The following is a 23,510-nucleotide window of genomic DNA, read 5'->3' as shown; positions in this document are numbered from 1 at the left end:
GCTGGTGTGGTCTCTTTTTGAAGCTGGACGGGTGTTAAACCATTGATATTAACACCAACAAATATCAAATCAACACCATGTGGTGTCATTTTTTAATTAACACCAGTACAGTGTCAAAATAACACCAGGTACAGTGTCAAATTAACACCACGAAGTGTCAGGTGAATACTTTTCAACACCATCACAGTGCATCTTCAACACCTGTGGGTGTGGTCCTCTATTGAAGTTTGATCGGTGTCAGATTTAACACCCATGGTGTTAAATCTAACACCGATGTTTTTACAGTGTACATGCCAACGAAATATCCATGGCATTGCATGATCATGATTTCTGTGGAGAGAAAATCAAGTGTTGAGTAATGGCGTTTGTGGAAATCATTGAGTACTAGTATGTCAAATCCGTTTGAACGACTCCCTTTTGTTTGGTTGGTTCAGTGGTATATGCGTACTTCGAATGCTTTTTAGTCTATCATTGGTGTACAGTATTGACAGGATATTCATATACGAATAGTATAGGTACATTGTACGGACCCATAATCTTCACGCTTGTCTTTGCGAGCCTACTGTCGGTGCTATGAACAGGTTGGAGCGACCGATAAAATAAATAGCTCTGAATTTGTACATTGATTGCATCGAGTAATAAGCAATGCATTTTACAGAACGTCGCTATACCCATCAAAATATTGCACAGTTGAAGTCGTCTTTATGTGGTGTCGGTATTCACGAATCCTTTAGATGATAATTGTAGTAGCATAATTATATATGTTTCAGTGAGATGTTTTAGTCATACTGTAAATAGCAAAAAAAAAAAAAAAAAAAAAAGAGTCCTTGCTCCGGCAGTATTCTTTGATAAAATTATTTGACAAGTGACGTTAACTCTTAGGTTGCCAGAGTAGCATTTTGCACCATATACACACATAATTCCATAGAATGCCCGTGTAAACAAAGTGTTGAAGCAAATCAAATAAAGCAACCTTCCGAGCGTCAGCGCTGTGATGTCCTTTTAAAGCTTCTTTCACGAGTCTTTATCACGTTTGAAATGATGTATCATTTGTCACTTTCTGTCTGTCTAATATTTCATATCTAAACATTACAAAAAAATCCTATTAGATTATTCCACCTGCATATTTCCCCAAACAGCCGTCATATATATATATATATATACATTGTTAACCTTAATGGCCTCTGCGTATTCATCGAACGTGCTTTGATGTCTTCTTGGCTTTTCTAGAGTCGCTCGGACCACGACAGCTTGTCACATATCAAATTTATTTGACTGCTGTCCCTTATTACCGTGTGTCGTAGCCACGATGAATTAAATTCAGACACATCAGCCTTTAATATCATAGTCATTTATGAGCCATTGGTGATGTGTTCTCAATGGTAAATGCACGAGATGAAATGGTTACACTGCTGTCCATGACCTTTATGACTCGATGTGTCAATCTAATGTCAGAATTTGCCTCATTAGTCGTTGGGTTTTCGTATTGTCAATAATCCCTTATATAACCAATACGGAGGACAAGACCCATGCCGAACATGGTGAATACACTAATTTTGCAAATCAATCTGACTACTAGTATTCTGTTTGGGTGATTGCTATAGGAGCACATGCCCATGGGTGAGAACGTGATATTAAGCAGAGAAGACAATAATATCTCGAAGAGATATCTTGTCATTTCATGAAAAAAAAAAAGTTAATCACTGCTACGAATGGGAAACAATACCTTTAAATGATTGTCAGCCGTCATTACAAAAAAAAAAGTAAACTAATTAGTCCATGTAGCCGCAATCATATTACCGTATCAATGACAGTGGTGTCATGTCAAAAACGAAGATTATCGGATTATTGACATACATACAGGAAAGCGTGAGGCATTCGTCTTTGTGGAAGAATGACGGAGAGATCATGCATGTACCAGTATGAAAAGAGAGAGAGAGAGAGAGAGAGAGAGAGAGAGAGAGAGAGAACATGGAAAGCTACACAAAATAGTGTCATTCTTCTCCGCTAGAGAGTTGGTAATAACATTTAAAAATATTAAAAAAAATATGTGCATAGATAAAAACTAACTATGCACTATAGGTAGTGTTTATGTTAATGGAATATGTTGAATTCCACCAGATTATATGTATGCCCAGTTACATAGGCATGTAACACAGTTACTATCTTCTTTCTTTCTTGGACTGCCACATTGTTGTATAAAAACATTTATGTCGATTTTTTCCCCAAACTAAAATTGAAGACCTGAATATAAGAACTACCAAAGTCCAATTTTGGGCCAATTCCGTTTGACATGGCAAATTGTAGCTTATGCATGGCCTCATCTTGTGTATAAATGATAAATCCTAATTACCCCCAGAAGTGCCTGAAACGAATGAGTGAAATCTTATATGAATGTAAGAATGACCCAAGTCCTGGACTTGAGTCATCATTCTTACATTCATATTATAGCGCCCTCTCTCATCGCTTCTCTCATTTCATATAACAGCCTATACTGTATATGATTCAAAGAACGACCCAAGTCCTCTTATGATTCAAAGAACGACCCAAGTCCATCACACAAAATGGCCTCTCCACAATTAATGTAAATGTTAATTGTGATAATGATATATGTTCTAATTTGTATATACAATGTTGCCTTCTCACCACAGTTGAATAGAATATTATTAGACATATAAAAAGATATGAAGTTTTTTTTAAGTTTACTCGAAATGGGATTCCATGGACTTGCGTCGTTCTTATATTCAGATACTCGATTATTAAGCAAACGGGACTAATCATCATTGTCTTTTCGGTTTAACTCTTGGTGTGCTTTGAATGTCCACTGGCACAGAAAACTCCATGGTGTCATACACTTTGTCCAAAACCTCCGGCAAAGAAAAGGTTAATGAATGTTTTTAAGTGCAATGGACAGAATATTTCATGAGGCGAGAGATGAATTGATCTCCGCCTCGTTGAATGGATCAAAGGTTTTATCTTTCGCCGACTGAAATATTCTGTCCATTGTATGAATGAAATACATTTATGTTTTATAATTATGACGCCTAAAATAAATCTTCGTCATTTAATGTTTTATTGATTTAGAAACAGGAGAGAATCTGAGATCGAGAGATCGCTCGCTGAGCGTTTCACGCTATCGCGCTGTCGCATATCCTTACACACAGACTGCAAACGCAAGAGTTTTACATGCGTAGTGAGCCGGGCTCTCGGCGTGCGTGCAATGGATCAAATTGTATTAGTCCAATGGTAAATGGAGTCACAATATTGAACGGTAAATGGAGCTACAATATTGCACGGATGATAATGTCATAGTGAAATTAGCTAAATGATTAATCTCAAACAACCAATCAAATTACAAGATATCTTTTATATAAAGATCTAAATAGCTAAACTCTTATAGTCCTCCTCCCAGATTTATTTTGGTCTAGACCAGGCCTATATCGTGTGTTGTATAAGGCAAATATTTAATGTTTTAACATTCGTGCCACGGTTCGAATATTACATTCGGTGCAAGTTTAACCGTTCTATTAAACTTTGCGTTATTGATTAAATTGAAAAAACATGCACGCTCATGCAATGTTCGGTACCCTCGCACTCATAAACATTGAATATTTGTATACTATTTTGCCTTCATCAGACAGAGCAAAGATCGCAAATTAATGTCGCTCTGTGCTTACCAAACGTGCCGTAGTCTTGGTAGCGGAAATGTCCCTTCTCCATCTTTCTTCGTCACTTATGATAATGCGTTGTCATAAGGCACTACTACTATCATTTCCTGAGCTCAGTTGATGAAACACATACACACATACGCACGCACACACACACAAACACACACAGACACACAGGGACACACACATATATATACATGTATATATATATATATATACGCACAAAACATTACAGATATGCCTTTTGTGGATTTACATCGGCTTCTGGCAATCGATTTTCCCAGTTTCAACCTCACAATGTCGCGTGTGATAATCCAGATACAATTTACTCCACGCAGTTAACGATATAGACGTCCCATGTTGATTAACCACTTACTGATAAGTTCATGATGTATGTCCGAGATGAAACAGATATTTTGTGAATGAATTCCGGATGTTGGATATCACTTTGTCACGGCCAGTCGCTATGGAGCCATGTCAGGATGCGAAACTCACACAGACGTGCACACACAAACGCGCAATCAGCAGAAGATAGAAGAGGAGACAATTGATGAGTGTTGGTTAAATATCTCCCTCGATGTCGAAATGAGACTGCAGCCTGAGCGAGAGAGAGAGGGGGGAAGAGAAATAGAAAGAGATAGAGAAAGAGAGGGAGAGAGATAAATAGAAAGAGAAAGAGAAAAAGACGGAGATAGAAAATAGAAAGAGATAGAAACAGAGATAGAGATAGACATAGACATGGACACCCCCCCCCGAAAAAAAGGCAGACAGAGAGACAGAGACGGAGAGACAGAGACAGAGGTGGAGGGAGAAAAAGAGAAAGAGATAGAGAAAGAGAGGGAGATAGAGAAATAGAAAGAGATAGAGAAAGAGACGGAGATAGAGAAATGGAAAGAGATAGAGAAAGAGACCGAGATAGAGAAATAGAAAGAAATAAAGAAAGAGACGGAGATAGAGAAATAAGAATAGATAGAGAAAGAAACGGAGATAGAGCAATTGGAAGAGATAGAGAAAGAGACGGAGATAGAGAAATAGAAAGAGATAGAGAAATAGGAAGAGATAGAGACAGAGAGAAAGAGACGGAGATAGAGAAAAAGAAAGAGATAAAGAAAGAGAGGGAGATAGAGAAATAGAAAGAGATGGAGAAAGAGGCGGAAATAGAGACAGAGAAGAAGACGGAGAGAGAGAGAGGGAGAGAGGAAGAGATTTAGAACAAGAGGGGAATGATGGGAAGGGACGGTGAAGAAGAGGAAATATTTGATATCCGTTAAAAATGCATGTATCTATGTACTCTACAAACAATCTCCCCTAGATATCAAACTCGAGATTGTGTCTAACGACTGAGCCAACAGGAGATATACAGCATGACAAAATTACACTTTTTATCACAGTTCAATTATTTCTTTTTACTTACTCTTGATGGCATGGTTCTGGAAATTATAATTTAACTTTAAGTGCCTATTTTTGGGAGGGGCGGGATGGGGAACATTCGTGTGGCGTGCATCTCATATCACATCAAGTGTTTTACCACCTTTACTTATGAAAATGATGGTAAAGGGGGTTATGTTGCGAGATATCCTCTTTGTTGTCGAACTCTTCAGGAGTTTTCTTTTCTTTTTTTTCTCTTTAATGCCCCCCCCCCCCAAAAAAAAAAATAATAATAAAATAAAATAAAAGACACGCAGGGGCAGTTCAGCGCTTCTATTAGTGAGGGAAGGGGAGGGGGACGAGACTGTGAGGGGGAAGGTCATTATTGTCAATGGTAGGTCGACTTTAATATCAGACAGATTGCGGTTAGAGCGATTATTAGGTTGGAGGAGTTGTAGTTTCTTCCTTTGAATTAGCTATCTGAGTAGAATAATATCAAACTGTTGAAATGATATACAGAACAAATCAAGTTTGTAGTGTCTCTGCTTTCCAACGGCCAAATAATTCATTTTTGCATAAATATTATTTCTATTTTTTTTTACTTTCTATATAAGTACTACTAGTCCACAATATACAAATAGAGGAATTAGACCCCTCCAGATCGAAAGCTCTTTTACCATGACATTTTGATTTACCCTTTTCTAAATCATCCTCCATTCCCTGGGAAGTGATTGATCCAAAACGACAGAACGTGTTTTCGTCAGACAACTTAAACATTGACATTGACAGGAACAAGAAAAAGGTGCACAGCACCATACAAAACTCCTATTAGCTAAGCAGAAAATTTGAGTTTTTGAAACACATTCATTTAATCATTTATTCTGTACTTCTTTGTCATTGTCCTCTCTTTCTTTCTTTCTTTTTTTGCCTTTGCTTTTGATTTGTAAAAAACAAGCAACCACCAGCTTGATTTTTAGGGCCATTTGATTATATATAAATAATTGTGTTCGCGCGCTCTCGTGTGAGCGTCTGTGTGTGTTTGTGTGTTAATGTGTATGTTATACAGTATAGTTGGTTACTCATTTTTTGCATATGATTATTATGTCTCTGCTCCCTTTTGTGTGTGTGTTTCTTTTGATTTACCTTTTCGAATACACCAACACGGAGAGTCTTTTAGCCTCTGAAACTCAACATGCCGGAGTGTACAGTGCAGTGGCAACAGCTGCCGTGAATATAATTATATACTTGAGTAATGTTTAGTTTTCTTTCTCTTTAATCACTCCATGCCCACTCAATTCAATAAATTGGTTAATCACTAAATGGTGCGGATCGTCACATTGGTTTCAACGTGGTATAAACTGCGACACGTTTGTGTATCAACGGGGGCCCCAAATGAAAGGTAGGCAAAAAAATGGGAAGGAAAACGGATCGTTCAAAATTGATTTCGTGCGCCAAGTGATATTGGAGCTGCTGCCCGTAGGTATACTTGCTAAGCGAAAGTTAAGCAGGCTGTGGCTCTCATCGCAGGACATGATGCGTTTCCTATACCAGTGAGGTCTTCAATGTGGAATAACTGTGCCATGTTTCCTCGCAAAAACGTGGTAGAATGGGAGAGGATGAATACATGTTCAAATATAGGATTCCATAGAAACATCTGATGATTGTCATCTTAATCCTGCAAGAAATTGTCTCCAGTCTTGGTGTCCATGATCTGTCAACTACAAAGGATGTACTTCAAAATCCATTTGGCGGGCAGCGTCGTGCAGTTTTTCCTGCTTATCGCTGCCCAACTAGCAGTCACTCATGGTAAGTTAATGACTTTTCCTTGTAATAATGCTTTGAATAATGTCCTGACTTTATAAGTGAAACAATGTATGGTAGATCTAAAGATGAAAAGAGCACAAACAGTATTCACGCTGCATCGTCTGATATGGTTGTCGTGGATTCATTTGTTAACGTTATCATTCGCGCATGACGTTCGAAGTTTCAAGAGGTCTGCATTTCAAGGCAAATGCACTGAATTTGAATCCACACTATCTAAGGCACTGATGTCTATCTCCCACTGGTATTATGTTCGTGAATATAAAGTTGTAGAAGTTGTAAAATTGAAGGAGGAATGCAAAAAGTTTCTGTCTGGAGAAAAGTAGTCATTTTGTCTGCTTTCTTGCGTAAGCTGAGAGCATATTGAATGTTTAAAGGGATAGCATAGTTTTGGTTGCAATGGGGTTTCAAGTTTTAACTTTTGGCGAGATAATTAGAAACCACTTTTATGAAATATCAAAGAACATACCATAAGCATTCTGTGAAAAATTGATAATTTACTTGATGAAAATCGGGTTTGAAATGGCTGAGATATCCAACACCAAGCGATTTAAGACGATTCACAGATTTATTTTGATTCTACAACCAAAACCATTGTAGTACGTGAGCAGCAAACTGCTCAAAACGAAAGAGAATTTTTAATCTATACCTTATTTATGTGCCAGTAACAATCAATAGTAGATACTTTAATGAAGAGATAAAGGGAAAGCCATCAAGCCTCCATACACATGTTTTGGGAGTTGATATGTTAAGTTTTGTTTTGTTTGTACCATGAGGATATCAAGCAATCCCTCGAAACAGTTATAGTTGCATACCAGACCACGGTCTAGAGGTGCGAATAAATGGCGATGATACGTAGTCACTTGGAGGTAATTCTTGATGATACGAGGGATATTTCGGTAGATGTTTGGCGTTGTCATGGCAACCCATAGTGGTGGGTGCATAAAATGAGAACTCATTAGGTTAAGCGAGCAGCTTTCCACTTGGCCGAAAAAAAGGAATGAATACGGGCACATGCGATTTTGTATTATCTCCCCAAGTTTGATGAGCTGTATGATTAATTTTTTCCAAATTAAAAACACGATCTTTTTAATCATTTCGAATGTGATTATCATTAAAAGAGCAAGGCTAATGAGCAATACTTTGGTATTGAAGGATATCACTGTATTTATAGATATAATCTCTTTTACCTCCCCCCCCCCCCCCTCCATCCCCCTCCTTTTATTTTTTGATTCTCACAGCGCTGTCATACAACCAGAGTGTTCAGAATAAACTCAGCACTATGCTGCTTGACAACTATGGTCCTACCTCGGACAGACCCGTCAATGACGCCAATGAACCAACTGATGTCACCTTTCGTTTTCTCACCAGGGAATTAATCAAATTCGTACGGTTTTTGGAACTACGTATTTTCGGCTTGATTTTGTTATATCGTATTGCTTGTGGTATCATGTGTCTTTGCATTTAATGCTTGTACTACTCTAATCTTTCAGCCTTGTAGAAGGAAATCTTCCTACCTTGAACTTGGCTTGATGAACAGAAATTAAGATATCAAGACAGATGTAAGATTATCAGTAACACAGATCACAAAGAAAATGTATATGGTAAATATTGGCAAGTATACTGAATTCATGGCAACATGATGTCAACTCTCTCATTCACGGACACAGATTTCACTACATCTCCTTTCTTAGAATGAATCAGAGCAATTATCTTATGCAGTTAGTGTGTGGTTGTATTTGTTCAGAAATAATTATATCAGTTTTACCCGCATGATTTAACTACAAGGAAAGATGTCAGATGAAGCTATGCCATCTAAATGTGCATGTATGAGAGAGGTTTATAATTGCAATATTCTAAAGAATATTCATGTTAAGTCAATTTCAACTTTTTTTTTCATTTTTGCTGTTAAAGCAAGTCCTTCTTGTTTCTTAACTTGACCTTAAATTCTTTGCACAAAAAGGCTTAATTGAGATGTTAAACTCCATGTTAATATTCTCGCATCTACAATAAAAAGTATCATGTTTTCGAAGACAAAAGGATATATTTGCAGTAGTAAGTCGAATCTCGGAATTCTATTTTCATTTTCTCTTTGTCAAGTCGAATTTTCACGTCAAATATCTGCACAATTATAATAAAAACAGGAGAGACTTCTCAGAGTATGCTAGCAGAATCTAATCACACTCTGATGCTGCATGATTTAGAATGAAAATATCAAATTATTATTCTTGGTATATTAGATTTTGTTTAGTACACCTTAACTAAAATATATATGCATAATTTGGTAGCAGATCAGATAGGATCGAGCTTGATATTTTTGCCGTAAATTTCTGCTTTCCAAGACTGAATTGTCAGAACTTATATCAGTATTGATACTGAATGTTTCCGTTGTTAGGATGAATCTTTGCAGCAACTCAAGCTCTCAGCTTCCGTTAGAATGGTGAGTTCGATTTTTTCTACCTTAGTTTCATTAGGGATATTTTGTGAGCTGTTGTTTTTTTAAAGCTCGGTTCGTTTTAGTCTTTCTGTTTTATCTTCTCTAATTGCAATCGACTGCACATCATGGTCGATGAGTAATCACCACTGCGACTGACGAAATAAGACTTCCATTGATAACTAATTTTCACATTTCTCTTTATTCATCTGCATTGGAAATATGAATGGTTTCGTAGAGGTGAAACTAAACACTTTTAAGGGGAATTACGTAGTTGTTATTTCGCCCATATTCTCTAAAATCAAGTCATAAAAACGTTTTGTGCACCCCAAAATCAGCATTTTTTTAAAATCTCAGCTCTATTTGCAAATAAATCAGAATGGAAATTGGTTTTTTCCCTTGACTTGTTGAGAAATTTGTGAAAAGTTTTTTTTTTTTTTTACGGCTTTCATTATCTTAACACTACAGACATAATTTGAGTTTGTTCTCTTAACAAGATTAGATCTATTTTCTAATAAAAAGAATAACAATATAGACATGAAAGATTTGGAAGTCTCTTTGATGGATAGGAGAGCAAAAAAAGAGAAATTCCGCATAATTACTTTTATATCTTTGGTGGTTTTCTCGTTTCTGTGACGTCACATAGAGATGGCGAGACGAGAAAATGACGTGGGTTCCAGAAGACTATGGTGGCATAGATCTCGTTACAGTGAGGCAAGAAGATATTTGGGAACCAGATATCATGCTTTATGAAAAGTAAGTCACATTTTAAGCCCATATCAATCGTCAACCTTGATTAAATTACTTTCGGCATTATTTCTTATCAACTTTAGTGTTTGTGTGTTTGTTCATAGTGTGTTTCTACATTTGTCTGGTTATTATTTGTGTTTCTTTGTCTCTGTGGGTATTTTGAAAGTGAATCGAAAAGATGATAAATCGGCCTTCAAAACCGCAGCATCAAAGATGACATTTGAGAGGTAATGACTGAAAATATGCTCGGCTTCTACTTTATTTAACCTAAAATGTGTGGTACACGACGAAGCAAAAGGATAGTAATTAGTGAATGGGGCATGCTTTTAACAGTCCTTCATAATATGACATTACTTACGCTTTTATTCACTGGAAAGGATTGGAAAATTCATCATGACTGCATGACATGTTACTGAAGGACTGTCGCAGATTTTAGCAATCATTTGTTTTCCTTCTAAATCTCAAATGGATAAGGTACAAATGTTTGCTTGCTAACAGCTAGATTCTCTTTTTCTCGTTTCATTAATTCGCCATAGACCGTTTCTATTCGATCATTAAATCTATTGTGCGCTTCGAAAAATGATGCGGTATAGGCTATACCAATACACACTGTCAATCCGAGCAGGGTATCCCTGTATTCAAAATCAATTTGGCCATGCAACTTAATCGAGAGGCACATGCATAACAACACACGCATTTTGCTACATAGACTCACGCTCCTCCGATTTTCGTAATTAAAAAGGATGTGCAGCGTTCAGTTTATTTGAACCTAGTCGCACGCGACGACGACAACAACTTCATAATAGTTAATGGTGACAGTATGGGAAAAAAATGTTGATTTCACAACGATCTACAATTATCTATAATAGGATGCTTTTTCTCCTGTGCCGAAACATAATAAATATAATGATAACATAATCTATCGTCTGCTACGCATTGTATGCTATGCATGATAATTTATGATCTTCTTTCGCTTCAAAGTATTCACTTAGAAACCTTTAAACATCTTAGATGAACAATAGCAAGGGCTAACGCATCATACTTTAACTCCGATATGCAATACATTGACGGAATATATTACCTTGTTCATGCAATACGGAAGATGTCCAACCATGTTATGATATTCATATTATTCAATTTAAAAAAAACGAATGTTTTGAACTTCGAACTACATTCGACTAAGAGTGAAATATGAAAAATTTATCTCCCTCTTTCACCTATCTCCCTCCCTCTCTCTCTCTCTCTCTCTCTCTCTCTGAGCAGGGATAAGATAATCTACCCTTTTATTAACAACCAAGGCGATATCTAATTGCTGCTATCGAATAATTCATAGAACTTTCCCCCTCTGCAGTAGAATGCTATATGAATTTCATTCTTGCATGACAAGTGGCGTTTAATCACTTTTTACTGATTCATCCATGAGGGGACTATGCCCTTGGCCCTCCAGTTCGATTATAAAGAGAAGGCAAAAATATCGATAACATGTGGATCGATGGAAGGGTAATGGGAGACAAAATTAAGGCAGACGCAGCAGCTCCTATAATCGATCTCATGATTTCAAGGCAGTTGTATCTCTCGAGTATTATTGGTAACCGATAATGCACCAACACACGCTCTCTGGCGGAGAGGCCAACCGTAATAACCTCTTCATTGGTGCGTTGATTAGTTGTCATCAGCTATTCTTTGTGGCCGACATACCGCCAGGCAGGATTGGCATCAGCTTGTGATACTAGAGCTTACAGCAGTAAACCATAATGAGACCTCTATCTACTGGATTACTGCAACTCAATTTTGCTTGGACCATGCATGGTTGATGATTTAATCTGGTTAGATATCTATTATTGTTAGCGATAAAGGTTCAGTGATGTTAATTGATTTTTAACTCATCCATCTTCTTTCTTTTGGTCAACCTGTCTGTGTTTTAACGATATCAATAAAAAATTGTTATTGTTATCACACTAGTAATAATGATTATTGTAAGTATTATTATCATACTTTTTATCATTATCATTCATAATTATTATAAGTAAAAGTACAGTTAATCATTATTATCGCTATAATAACTATTATTGTCATAATCGTCATTATTGTCATCATTCTGTTATCATTATCATCCTTATCATTATCATCCAGGGCCCCCAAGAATAACAGTGTAAAAACTATATTGATGGGGCTACCAACGGTAAAGAATACTTAATAGATGACTACTAAATAATTGAATTACACTTTGCTCCGCCCGCCAGTGTGGTCAAGGATTTTATGAGTATCGGGCGCACATTTCTCCTCGCCCGGAGCAACGGGGAGATTGACTGGTATTTTCCCGCCATCCTCACAGCAGCCTGCACGATGAACATCACCTACTTCCCATACGACACCCAAAAGTGTCATCTTACTTTCGGCCCGTGGTCACTGACTACGGATCTGGTGAGATATTTTGACAGAATAAACGCAATGTCATTAAAAATGTTCCTTTAATATGTCGAAAGCTTCATAGATAATTGATATTTCATTGCTCAAATTTGGCTTATACGATAAATTACGTCAGTAAACTTTCAGTCAGTGGAAAAATGAAAGCCTAGCAGCTGAGAAAGAGTGTCATTACCCCATCTACGGCAAGTCGGAGAAAGCCTTCATAACCCCACTTGCATTTTCATTTATTTGGACAAACGTGTCTTAATGTATTCATGATGGTTGTGCACAATTACATGTGTTTCGTGTTTGGATTTTCAGTATGCCAAATAATGTCGTTACAGTTATGGTGTTTGTATGGGGATCTAGGTAAACTCCTGATAAACGGGGAAGACTATATTATGGTTCACAGCAAGTTAGAACTCACGTGTTACACGTATCTTCAAATTCAAAGGAAAACATCGACAGGCTCTAAAACATTTTTCTTGATCAATCGCATCTCGATCCTTTCTAAAAACATTTGAAATTTTATATTAGTTTCTTTGAATTTTAATGATTAATTCTTGGTACTAACCGGTGATAGGGCACGAATATCCATATACAGTGTACACTTGTGAGAGCTTCAGAATCAGGATGGATTTTGTTATTTGCGTGTCTGTAGGGATGTGCGCGCGTGTGTTAGTCTGGGTGCCAAAGCCACTTTTTGGGCCTAACCTTGTTTTACCGTCCACCCAATGTTTTTTGATGGTTTTACCCTATTTCGGGGGTGCTGAATCCGAATCTGGATGATGCAACTCTTGCATCCTTGAGGGTTTTGAGATATTCAAGATGGCCGCCAAAATGGCCGCCAAAACCGGAAATTCCCACGTATTTCCTTCTAAATGGTGAGATATTGACAACAATTAATGGATTTACCCTATTTCGAGGGTGCTGAATCCGAATCTGGATGATGCAACTCTTGCATCCTTGAGGATTTTGAGATATTCAAGATGGCCGCCAAAATGGCCGCCAAAACCGGAAATTCCCACGTATTTCCTTCTAAAAGGTGAGATATTGAAAACAATTGATGGTTTTACCCTATTTCGAGGGTGCTGAATCCGAATCTGGATGATGCAACTCTTGCATCCTTGAGGATTTTGAGATATTCAAGATGGCCGCCAAAATGGCCGCCAAAACCGAAAATTCCCACGTATTTCCTTCTAAATGGTGTGAAATTGGAAATAATTGAAGATTCTCCCTATTTGGAAGGTGCTGAATCCGAATCTGGATGATGCAACTCATGCATCCATGAAGTTTTTGAGATATTCAAGACGGCCGCCAAAATGGCTGTCAAAATGGCCGCCAACTAAAACCGGAAATTCCCTTGATTTCCTTCTGAATGGTGAGAAATTGAAAACAATTGATGGATCTACCCTATTTCTATGGTGTTAAATCCGAGTCTGGATGATGCAAACCTTGCATCCTTGAGGGTATTGAGATATTCAAGATGGCCGCCAAAATGGCCGCCAAAATGGCCGCCAATCAAAACCGGAAATATCTATGTATCAGCTTTTAAATGGTGAGAAATAGAAAACAGTTGATGGTTTTATTCTATTTCGAGGGTGCTGAATCCGAATCAGGATGATGCACCTCGAGATAGTCAAAATGGCCGCCAAAATGGCCGCCGAAACGGAAACTCCAATGTATTTCCTTCTTATAAATGGTGAGAAATTGATAGCAATTGATGGTTTTCGTCAATGGCACAGTTTGAACTTGCCGTATATACAGTGAAACCAGCTGTACTGGATATCTTTGAGTTGGTACGATACAAGTGTGCCAGCAATAATTAACCCTTCAAGACTACAGATGCGGTTGAATAATTGCAAGATTACACTGTTTCATCTACATATAATGGATAAGTTTTGAACACTAACAATTAATGGACAAGACATGTTCATCTTAATCATATTGTGATAGTGATGTAGAGAAGTGTACTGAAATTACCCAACATTACCTGCCTTAATCCATGAGCATTTTTAATCTCTTTATCCATGAACACTCAAATTGGTTATTTGATTTATATTGGTGGTCTTGATGACATTGTTGAAGACACGAGTGGGACATTTTTATTGTTATGCTTCGATTTTTTCTTCAATATGATGTAATATTACGTATGTATATATGTATATATAATCTATTACAAACACACACGAGGGGACGGACAAATCACAGGTAACGCGCCTTGGGAAAAAAAAACTAAATAAAAATCAAACGACAACATGGAAGGTAATAGTTGATAATCCAGTACTTCCGAATATCATAATCGCTCAGAGTGCTTTTAAAATTACCCTTATTGATATCTACTATAGTGGTCATGGATGCAACCATTTCCAATGACCTAATCAGAATATGCGACAAGTTTCACAAGAATACGAGGCGAGACTCGCTAGAATACAAGACAAGTTTCAACACCAAATACCAACATGCCATAATTTAATTTTACTCTATTGATAGCCGAAAAGGATTAACTTTACATCTATGGAGCCATATTATTGGAGACCACAAGTATTATTTCATAACAATTATGCATAAAGACATTTTCAATCGTATCTTTCTTTGCGTTTGTACGTTTCAGTATGATGTCAATATCACTTCTTCTTTTTTCCAGTACGTGTTAAAGTTCCGTTTGAGACATATCGGAATATCTCAGTATATTACAATACCATTGTGACTGTCATTTTGACTTTCAAAAATTTTTGGCTGATTTGACAAATTCGCTCAACTGAGTTGAATTCAAGAATACGAATTATTGCTTTTCTCCCTGCATGGGTTTAATCTCCCGCTTCGCGTTGGAGCACAATACTTCACCATTTCAGTATATGAACATGTTAAGGAGTTTCCGTTCATACAGGACATTTATAGATGTCCGAAAACCTTCAAAGACCTTCAGCACCCTCGAAATAGGGTAAGACCATCAATTTATTTTAAAAATTTTACCATTAAGAAAAAATATATTGACGTTGGAATTTCTGCCACTTATTTTGGCTGTCATCTTGGACGTCTAAAAACCCTAAAGAATGGACGAATTTCAACAACCAAGTTTCGAGGGTGCTGAATAGGGCCTAAAATTTACCAATTTTTGACAGTTATTTTGGCGGTCATCTTGGACATCTCAAAACCCTTAAAAAAGAACACGACAGTTGCATCAACCAGGTTCGGATTCAGCACCCTCGAAATAGAGTGAAACCGCCACTTGTTTTCAATTTCACACCATTTAGAAGGTAATATAGGGCTCACATGGAAATTTTCGTTTTTGACGGCCATTTAGGGGCCATTCTGGCGGCCATCTTTATTATCTCAAACCCCTCAAGGAAGTAAGAGCTGTATACTGGAGCTTCAAATTCAGCAAACTCAAAATAGTGTAAAACCACCAACTGTTTTATATTTTACACAATTTAGAAGGAAATAGGGGTTCTACATATGAATTTCCGTTTTTCGCGGTCATTTTTGGCGACCATCTTTATCACCTCAAAACCCTTAAGGATGCAAGAGTTGTATCCTGAGCTTCGGATTCAGCACACTCAAAATAAGATAAAAACCACCAATTGCTTTCAAATTGTCACCATTTAGAAGGAAATACATGGGAACTTCCGTTTTGGGCGGCCATTTTAACGGCCATATTGACTATCTCAAAATCTTCAACAATGCAGGAGTTGCACCATCTAGATTCTGATCCATGGGGCACCCTCGAAATAGGGTAAAAAAATCAATTGTTTTCAATTTCTCAGAAGGAAATACGTGGGAATTTTCGGTTTTGGCGGCCATTTTGGCGGCCATCTTGAATATCTCTAAAACTTCATGGATGCAAGAGTTGCATCATCCAGATTCGGATTCAGCACCCTCGAAATAGGATAAAACCATCAATTGTTTTCAACATCTCAACTTTTAGAAGGAAAACCGTGGGAATTTCCGGTTTTAATTGGCGGCCATTTTGGCGGCCATCTTGAATATCTCTAAAACTTCATAGATGCAAGAGTTGCATCATCCAGATTCGGATTCAGCACCCTCGAAATAGGGTAAAACCATCAATTGTTTTTAATTTCTCAACATTTAGAAGGAAATACGAGGGAATTTCCGGTTTTAATTGGCGGCCATTTTGGCGGCCATCTTGAATATCTCAAAAACTTCATGGATGCAAGAGTTGCATCATCCAGATTCGGATTCAGCACCCTCGAAATAGGGTAAAACCATCAATTGTTTTTAATTTCTCAACATTTAGAAGGAAATACATGGGAATTTCCGGTTTTAATTGGCGGCCATTTTGGCGGCCATTTTGAATATCTCAAAAACTCCGTGGATGCAAGAGTTGCATCATCCAGATTCGGATTCGGCACCTTCCAAATAGAGAGAATCATCAATTCTTTTCAATTTCACACCATTTAGAAAGAAATACGTGGGAATTTTCGGTTTTGGCGGCCATTTTGGCAGCCATCTTGAATATCTCGAAACCCTCACGGATGCAAGAGTTGCATCATCCGGATTCGGATTCAGCACCCTCGAAATAGGGTAAGACCATCACTTGTTTTCAATATCTCACCATTTAGAAGGAAATACGTGGGAATTTCCAGTTTTGGCGGCCATCTTGGCGGCCATTTTGAATATCTCAAAACCCTCAAGGATGCAAGAGTTGCATCATCCGGATTCGGATTCAGCACCCCCGAAATAGGGTAAAACCATCAAAAAACATTGGGTGGACGGTAAAACAAGGTTCAGCCTCTGGCACCCAGACTATGTGGCCGATAATCCTCCTTAAGAATTTTATGCTCAGTCACGTCAGTTGCATTGGAAACCTATAGTCTTTGTGTAAGATGTTTAGAGCATTTCGAGTTGTGGTTCCAAGAGGGATAATGAAGCACCAAAAAATGATAATGAATAAGAAAATTATTGTCAATGTCAATAGAAATTAAAGATGAGCAAGTAGCTCATCAGCTCTTATTATAGGGATTCAAGTAGTTATAATTCAAATACATGTTGTATTCTCTCCTTCAGTATTCGTCCCTATAGCTCTTCAAAGTAAAATGAAGCGTAAAATGTTATCGTTTTCACTGTAATTATTGTCATTACATTTTTCTTTTTACTTCATCTTCAAATTAGCTCACTTATAAACTTATTGTTAATGTCTTTACTGTTGAATCGAAAGAGAATTCACATTTCAAGCACGCGGGATTTGAACTTATCACACTCTATTGTAGCAGTAGAAAACAAGTTGGAAATCCCAATTGTCCCTTTTCCGATATGTTTGCTAAAATGTAGATCAGTAGTTTCGATTTTACAAAGTGTGCAGAAAGAGAGAGAAATGGTTAAAATTTGGCGATATCGAACGTTAGCCGTAGACTTGGATTTCAATTCGGCGAACAAACCCCACAGATCAACTTCACACACGCTCTCGAGGACTTCAATCCGTTTCGTCGAAACGGAGTATGGAGTCTGGAAGAGACCATGGTCGAGGACAGGATCGTGCACTCCTGCTGCGACAACCGCACGTGGTCGTCGATCCGGTACACGCTGTACATCCACCGGGAGTCGGGCTTCTACACGCACACCATCATCATCCCGTCCGTTCTCCTCACCACGCTGCTCGTCCTCGTGTGCTGGCTGCACCCAGCTTCCGGTGAGAAAGTCACCCTGGCGGTCAGTAACCTCCTGGCCTTGATTCTCTTCCAGCAGCTCGTGGCGGATCGGATGCCGCCCAGTGGGGAGACGACTTCAATCATGGGTAGGTTTTCTCGTTGACGTCGACATCGTCGTCGTTGTCGTCGTTGTCGTTGTTGTTGTTGTTATTATTATTGTTGTTTTTTCTGTTGTTGTTTTTCCCCTTGGTTGTTATTATTGTTGGCATGTTTTTGTTATTGTTCGTGTCTTTTACAGCACTGTCTGGTGGTGATGTTGTTTTTTGTCGTTGTGGTTGTGTGTATGCGTGTACCGTGTCATTTTATGTTATTTTGCCTGACACCGTGCTGCTTCAGGTATCGCCATTGTATATGTGTTGTAATTGAAACATAGTTATTGAAGAAAAGTCCCCAATCGATAAATCGGTATTCTACTGTAAAGAGAGCTGTACATCATCTGATATTTACTTTTCATCCTTTTAATTTTTTTTATTGTCTCCAGGTTTTAGAGGAATAGACGGGCTGTCAGAATTGCCATAGAACCAGACATGCCCACAAAACCTATGGGTTTCAACACATACATTTTCTTCACTCAAAAAGTGCAGAAACAAACTATAATTGCATTCTGTACATAAGCGAACTTTCGGAGATGCAGGATACTTTAAAGGGATAATACAGTTTTGGTGGAGATGAGAATTGGGTTTTTAACTTTTTGCGAGATACCAAGAAAACACTTATGATATAGTACCGAACATACCATTTTAAGAGGAATTCAACGTTTATTTGACGAAGATCGGGTTTGGAATGACTGAAACATCAAAAAACAAAGTAAAGCAAAGCGATCGTAATAAAGTGTGGGTCCCACACTTTATTAGAATCGCTCTTTTTTGATATCTCAGCCATTTCAAAACCAATTTTCATCAAATAAACATTGAATTCCTCATAGAATTACATGCTCTTTCACATTTTACAAGAGGTTTCTCATTACGTCACCAAAAAATGTTAGAAACCTGAAATTAGGTCACAACCATAACTGTACAATCCCTTTAATATGCAACCATATGATTATCATAAATATTATTACAGGAAAAAGTATCTGAAGTAAAATCATAATGATATCTGCGCAATTATCTTTTCCACGCGTTGGTGTAATCTGTTCTCCCTCTCCCCAATCTTGCCCCATCCCTCCCTCCCTATCTCTCTCATTCCCCTCCTTCCCTCCCTCCTCTCCCTCCCTCCTCTCCCTCCCTCCTCTCCCTCCCTCCTCTCCCTCCCTCCCTCTCTCAATCCAAACCAGTCAACTTCTTTGTGATGATGATCGGACTGAGCTGTGCAGAGGTTCTCACCGCCACCCTGGTTCTGCGAGTCTACCATCACGGGGGCCGCAGTCGCCTGCCCGGCTGGGTGGCGCGCATAATGCGATACAGACTCATCGTACCTCTCTACGCTCGTGTGCACTACGTGAATGCAAACGTGGGAGCGAAAAAGGAACCAGAGTAAGTCATCAGAGATTCAAAGAGAAAGATGAAAGTAAAAAATAAGAGTTAAGAGAAAAATTAAAAGATGGAATTGATGTCACCATCATCGCTCACATAGTCGACTCTGCCATATTTTTGTCAAACCCTGGACCTTCTGCGTGCACAGTGCGTTCATAAGGATGTCGAGTATGAACACCGTATCAACTCACTGTGAAGAACTCTGTAGGGACACTGTCTTCACACTGTCAAAACGTTCCAACTCAAAGGGGATGGCCAGTAACTGATCAGTGGGAATCAGTGGGAATGCTGGAGGATGATCGTTCCAATCCTTGTGGGATTCATATAAGAGTACATTATATATCTATTGTTGTGTGAAAATTATTTGCTTCAGAATGGTCTCATATTCAAGTAATGAGCAGTTTAATGTTTCCAGGTTAGCATGCCTGGTCAGTGACGGGGCATTAATCTGCACATTACTTCAATATGAGACCGTTCTGAAGCATATAATTTTCACACAACAGTAGATATATAATGTACTCTTAAATGAATCCCACAAGGATTGGAACAATCATCCCTCAGCATTCCCATGATTCCCACTGATCAGTTACTAGCCATCCCCTTTAATATCATATTTCACATTGTGTTCCTCCATCAAGGATTGTCATCACTACAAGAAATAATACGACCACTACTAACAGTAATTGATGATAATGGTAATGATAATAACAATTCTAACAATAATAACAATAACAAATAGTCCTATACCCAGGGTAGCTATTTCAGCGTCAGCTCTCCCAAACGCAGTGTTGCAAAGAACTGATTGAGACACCTTAATTTTCAACATTGCGAAACAAAGATGGCTTGTTCAAGCATATCGAAAATAAGTGCATGTCATCAAGATTGTACCTCGATATTTTCAATGTTGGTATGTTTCACGGTCTTTGCCATCATTATTCGTCTGTAGGTGTGTAGCGCCCTCTTTTGACAATCACGTTATCTGCACGAAGAAGTCATCTCATTCCAAAGGAGGCGAGGCGAACACAGCTGACGAACCGATCAAACAGAAAACAGTGACTCCGGCCGCTCAGCCGTCGATATTTCGGCCCGCAGCAGACGACAGGTGCGACCAAGAGGAGATCATCGCGATGACTTGGCGGGAAACTGCTCTCGTCTTCGATAAACTGCTCTCCGTGCTCTTATTGCTCGTCACCCTCGGGTCATGGCTTTACGTGGTCTTCTGTTTCATCTTGAGGTCGACCACGAATGAATAACATCATGATAAAACACGTCTGCCTCCACTAAACGGAGATATCACATACGAACGGTTCGAACTCCTAATGCTATCCAACACATACAATATTATTCACCTCGATGCAGGAAGTCAGTTGTCGCTTGTAAGGATTACTCCCATGACAATGTATCGTTTCTGTAATTCTAATTTTAAAGGGGAAGGCTAGTAACTGATCAGTGGGAATCAGTGGAAATGCTGGGAGATGATTGTTCCAATCCATATGGCATGGCTCGACACTAACTTTTTGTTTGGTGGCCCGATGGGGCCACCAAAATCCTAAATTTCAATTTTTTGGTGGCCCGAGAGAAAAATGTGGTGTCCCGAAAAAAAAAACAATAAAAAACATTCAAAGTCCTTTTTTTTAATGAGTCAAATATTTAAGATTTATGATAGCAAGAATTAGAAGTTAGACATATCTACTCATAAATAAACTTCAACAAACTTGCAGCACTCACTCTCAGGCATTCATACAGTCCTTTTCATCCATCCTTTGAACAAATTTAACTGCTAATTTCCGGCGCAAAAAGTTACGAATTTATTGACATACTTTTTAAAAATTTTTGGTGGCCCGAGGAGGGCCACCAAATTTGCCCTTTTTTGAAATTTGGTGGCCCGACTTTCATTTTCGGTGGCCCGGTTAGTGTCGAGCCCTGCTTATGGGATTCATTCAAGAGTTCATTGTATATCTATTGTTGTGTGAAAATGATTTGCTTCAGAATGGTCTCATATTCAAGTAATGTGCAGTTTAATGCTTCCAGGTTAGCGTCCCTGGTCAGTGACGGACCATTAATCTGCACATTACTTGAATATGAGACCGTTCTGAAGCAAATCATTTTCACACAACAATAGATATACAATGTACTCTTGAATGAATCCCATAAGGATTGGAACAATCATCTCCCAGCATTTCCACTGATTCCCACTGATCAGTTACTAGCCTTCCCCTTTAAGCATGTCATTTATCTGATCTCCCATAAGGAATGGATTCGCTTAGTTGTTGCTAGGTCGAGCAAGCTTCCGGCAAGCTTTGTTGTTAAGTACAACTTTTGTGACCAAAGTATGCTTAAAATCCGAATACATTGCAGATGTATCGAATCCATCTATTTGATAGATGTGCGGGTTTACGACACGAAAGCATTTCAATAAACAGTTGTTTCGTCTTTTAATGTTGATACAATCATTCTCACTGTCAGAGCCTTTCAAACCTGAGTTACCGCTACAACGTCCGCTCAACCTTTTTTTACCCAGCCTGTTAAAACGGTCCCCGCAATGTTGCTCGGACGTTGTCGTCGTAAACATTTGTCAGGTTCTACAGTAGCTAGCCAGGGTAATTACCCCGACATTGATTACCCCAACATTACCCCGACTACCGGTAAAATTTCTTTGCTACACTCAATACGCATGCACAGATTATAGTCCGTACAGAATGACATCGCCAACCACGTGCATGGTTCGTAACCGCACATCCTTCGAGCATGAACGGGTATAGGTTGTTATGGAAACCTACCCGAAGAAAGTTATTGGTGTGTGTCTGTTACCAGAGTATTCCTCGCTTTGTTTTTCGGACGTTGTCTCGACGTTGTCGGGGTAAGGTCTGTTAAAACAGGGCTTGAGTGTCAGTTGCACCTTTCTCATTAGGTAGAAGTCAGAGTTCATCTCCAGGAGCTCGGTCGTCTCCTCAGCATGAGTTTAAACTCGAGAATCAGGAATGCTGGAAGTTTTGGATTTAGAATATTTTTTCCCTTTTCAATACTTTCAAAAAAAGTTGGGCCTAAGCAACTAACCTTGGGAAATCTGGAGTGGTTTTTATTGCTAAAAGAATTACATCATAACAAATACAAACGTCTGTGCTTGGAAATCTATTATTTAGAACTCTGCCTTTGCTGCCGCTAGAGTCGGGTTAACATATCCCAGGTAAAAAACAAAATGCAACATGTTGACGATGCTCATTTTAATCTATTTACCGTTGGAAAACACCGTCCACAAAAAGCTTAGAATGTTACTTGAAACAACTTTCCCGCTTGTTTTAAGATAATGTAAATAAATCTAGAGCGTTAGTTATTCCAATTCCTAAAGTGTGGTGTTGTAGGAGTAGTATGATTGATATGGTCAGATCTGACTTCGAAGTACCTTCAGCTGTTGGCTGCTTCTGCACATTATCTCAGTCGTTTTTTATGCATATCGATAAAATGACAGGTCATTATGAACTGTTTTAAACTTAGTGTAAAGTTCTCTGTACGATTTATACAGGACACTGTCTCGAATATCACGCCGATATATTAGTCAACATTCATAAACAAACACCTTTGAAAATCTGCTTTTATGAAACTTGGCAATATCGCAATTTTTTATTAGGTTGCCTTAATTTTACAGTATGTGATATGTTTCTACATTACTTTCTGTCGGCTATATCATGTATCTTCTATTAAAACGTAATATGATGTATTTGATAATATATATTTGATGTGTATTCGTTATTTACTTGATACATCATCTATCAGATGAAAATGTTGTGCACAAAATCAATCAAAAATGATGTCAAATGATCTGTCAGATTTCAGAAATAGCTTGAGTGATGTACACTGGTTCAAATGATACACTGAGTGTTGAATGTTTAGTTGTTTGATTGATCGCCTCGATTTA

At 38.3% G+C, this 23,510-nt stretch overlaps 1 protein-coding gene across 1 annotated transcript in view; it reads left to right on the top strand.

Moving 5' to 3' along the window:
• Window positions 1-20,847, top strand: part of LOC139719745 (uncharacterized) — a 31,500-nt gene extending 10,653 nt beyond the window's left edge. The window contains exons 9-16 of the mRNA XM_071631135.1: window positions 6,719-6,842; window positions 8,099-8,244; window positions 9,253-9,297; window positions 9,938-10,047; window positions 12,285-12,465; window positions 17,857-18,205; window positions 19,396-19,594; window positions 20,541-20,847. Of these exons, the coding sequence (XP_071487236.1) occupies window positions 6,719-6,842; window positions 8,099-8,244; window positions 9,253-9,297; window positions 9,938-10,047; window positions 12,285-12,465; window positions 17,857-18,205; window positions 19,396-19,594; window positions 20,541-20,847 (1,461 nt within the window). The remainder of the gene's footprint in view (window positions 1-6,718; window positions 6,843-8,098; window positions 8,245-9,252; window positions 9,298-9,937; window positions 10,048-12,284; window positions 12,466-17,856; window positions 18,206-19,395; window positions 19,595-20,540) is intronic.
• The last annotated feature ends 2,663 nt before the right edge of the window (window positions 20,848-23,510 follow it).

Source organism: Diadema antillarum, unplaced genomic scaffold (assembly GCF_040938485.1).
Source record: "Diadema antillarum isolate AM-2024a unplaced genomic scaffold, OU_Dant_1.0 scf00000114, whole genome shotgun sequence".
NCBI lineage: Eukaryota > Metazoa > Echinodermata > Echinoidea > Diadematoida > Diadematidae > Diadema > Diadema antillarum.
The sequence above is the reverse complement of the archived record's forward strand: the minus strand, read 5'-3'. Positions and strand labels throughout refer to the sequence as shown.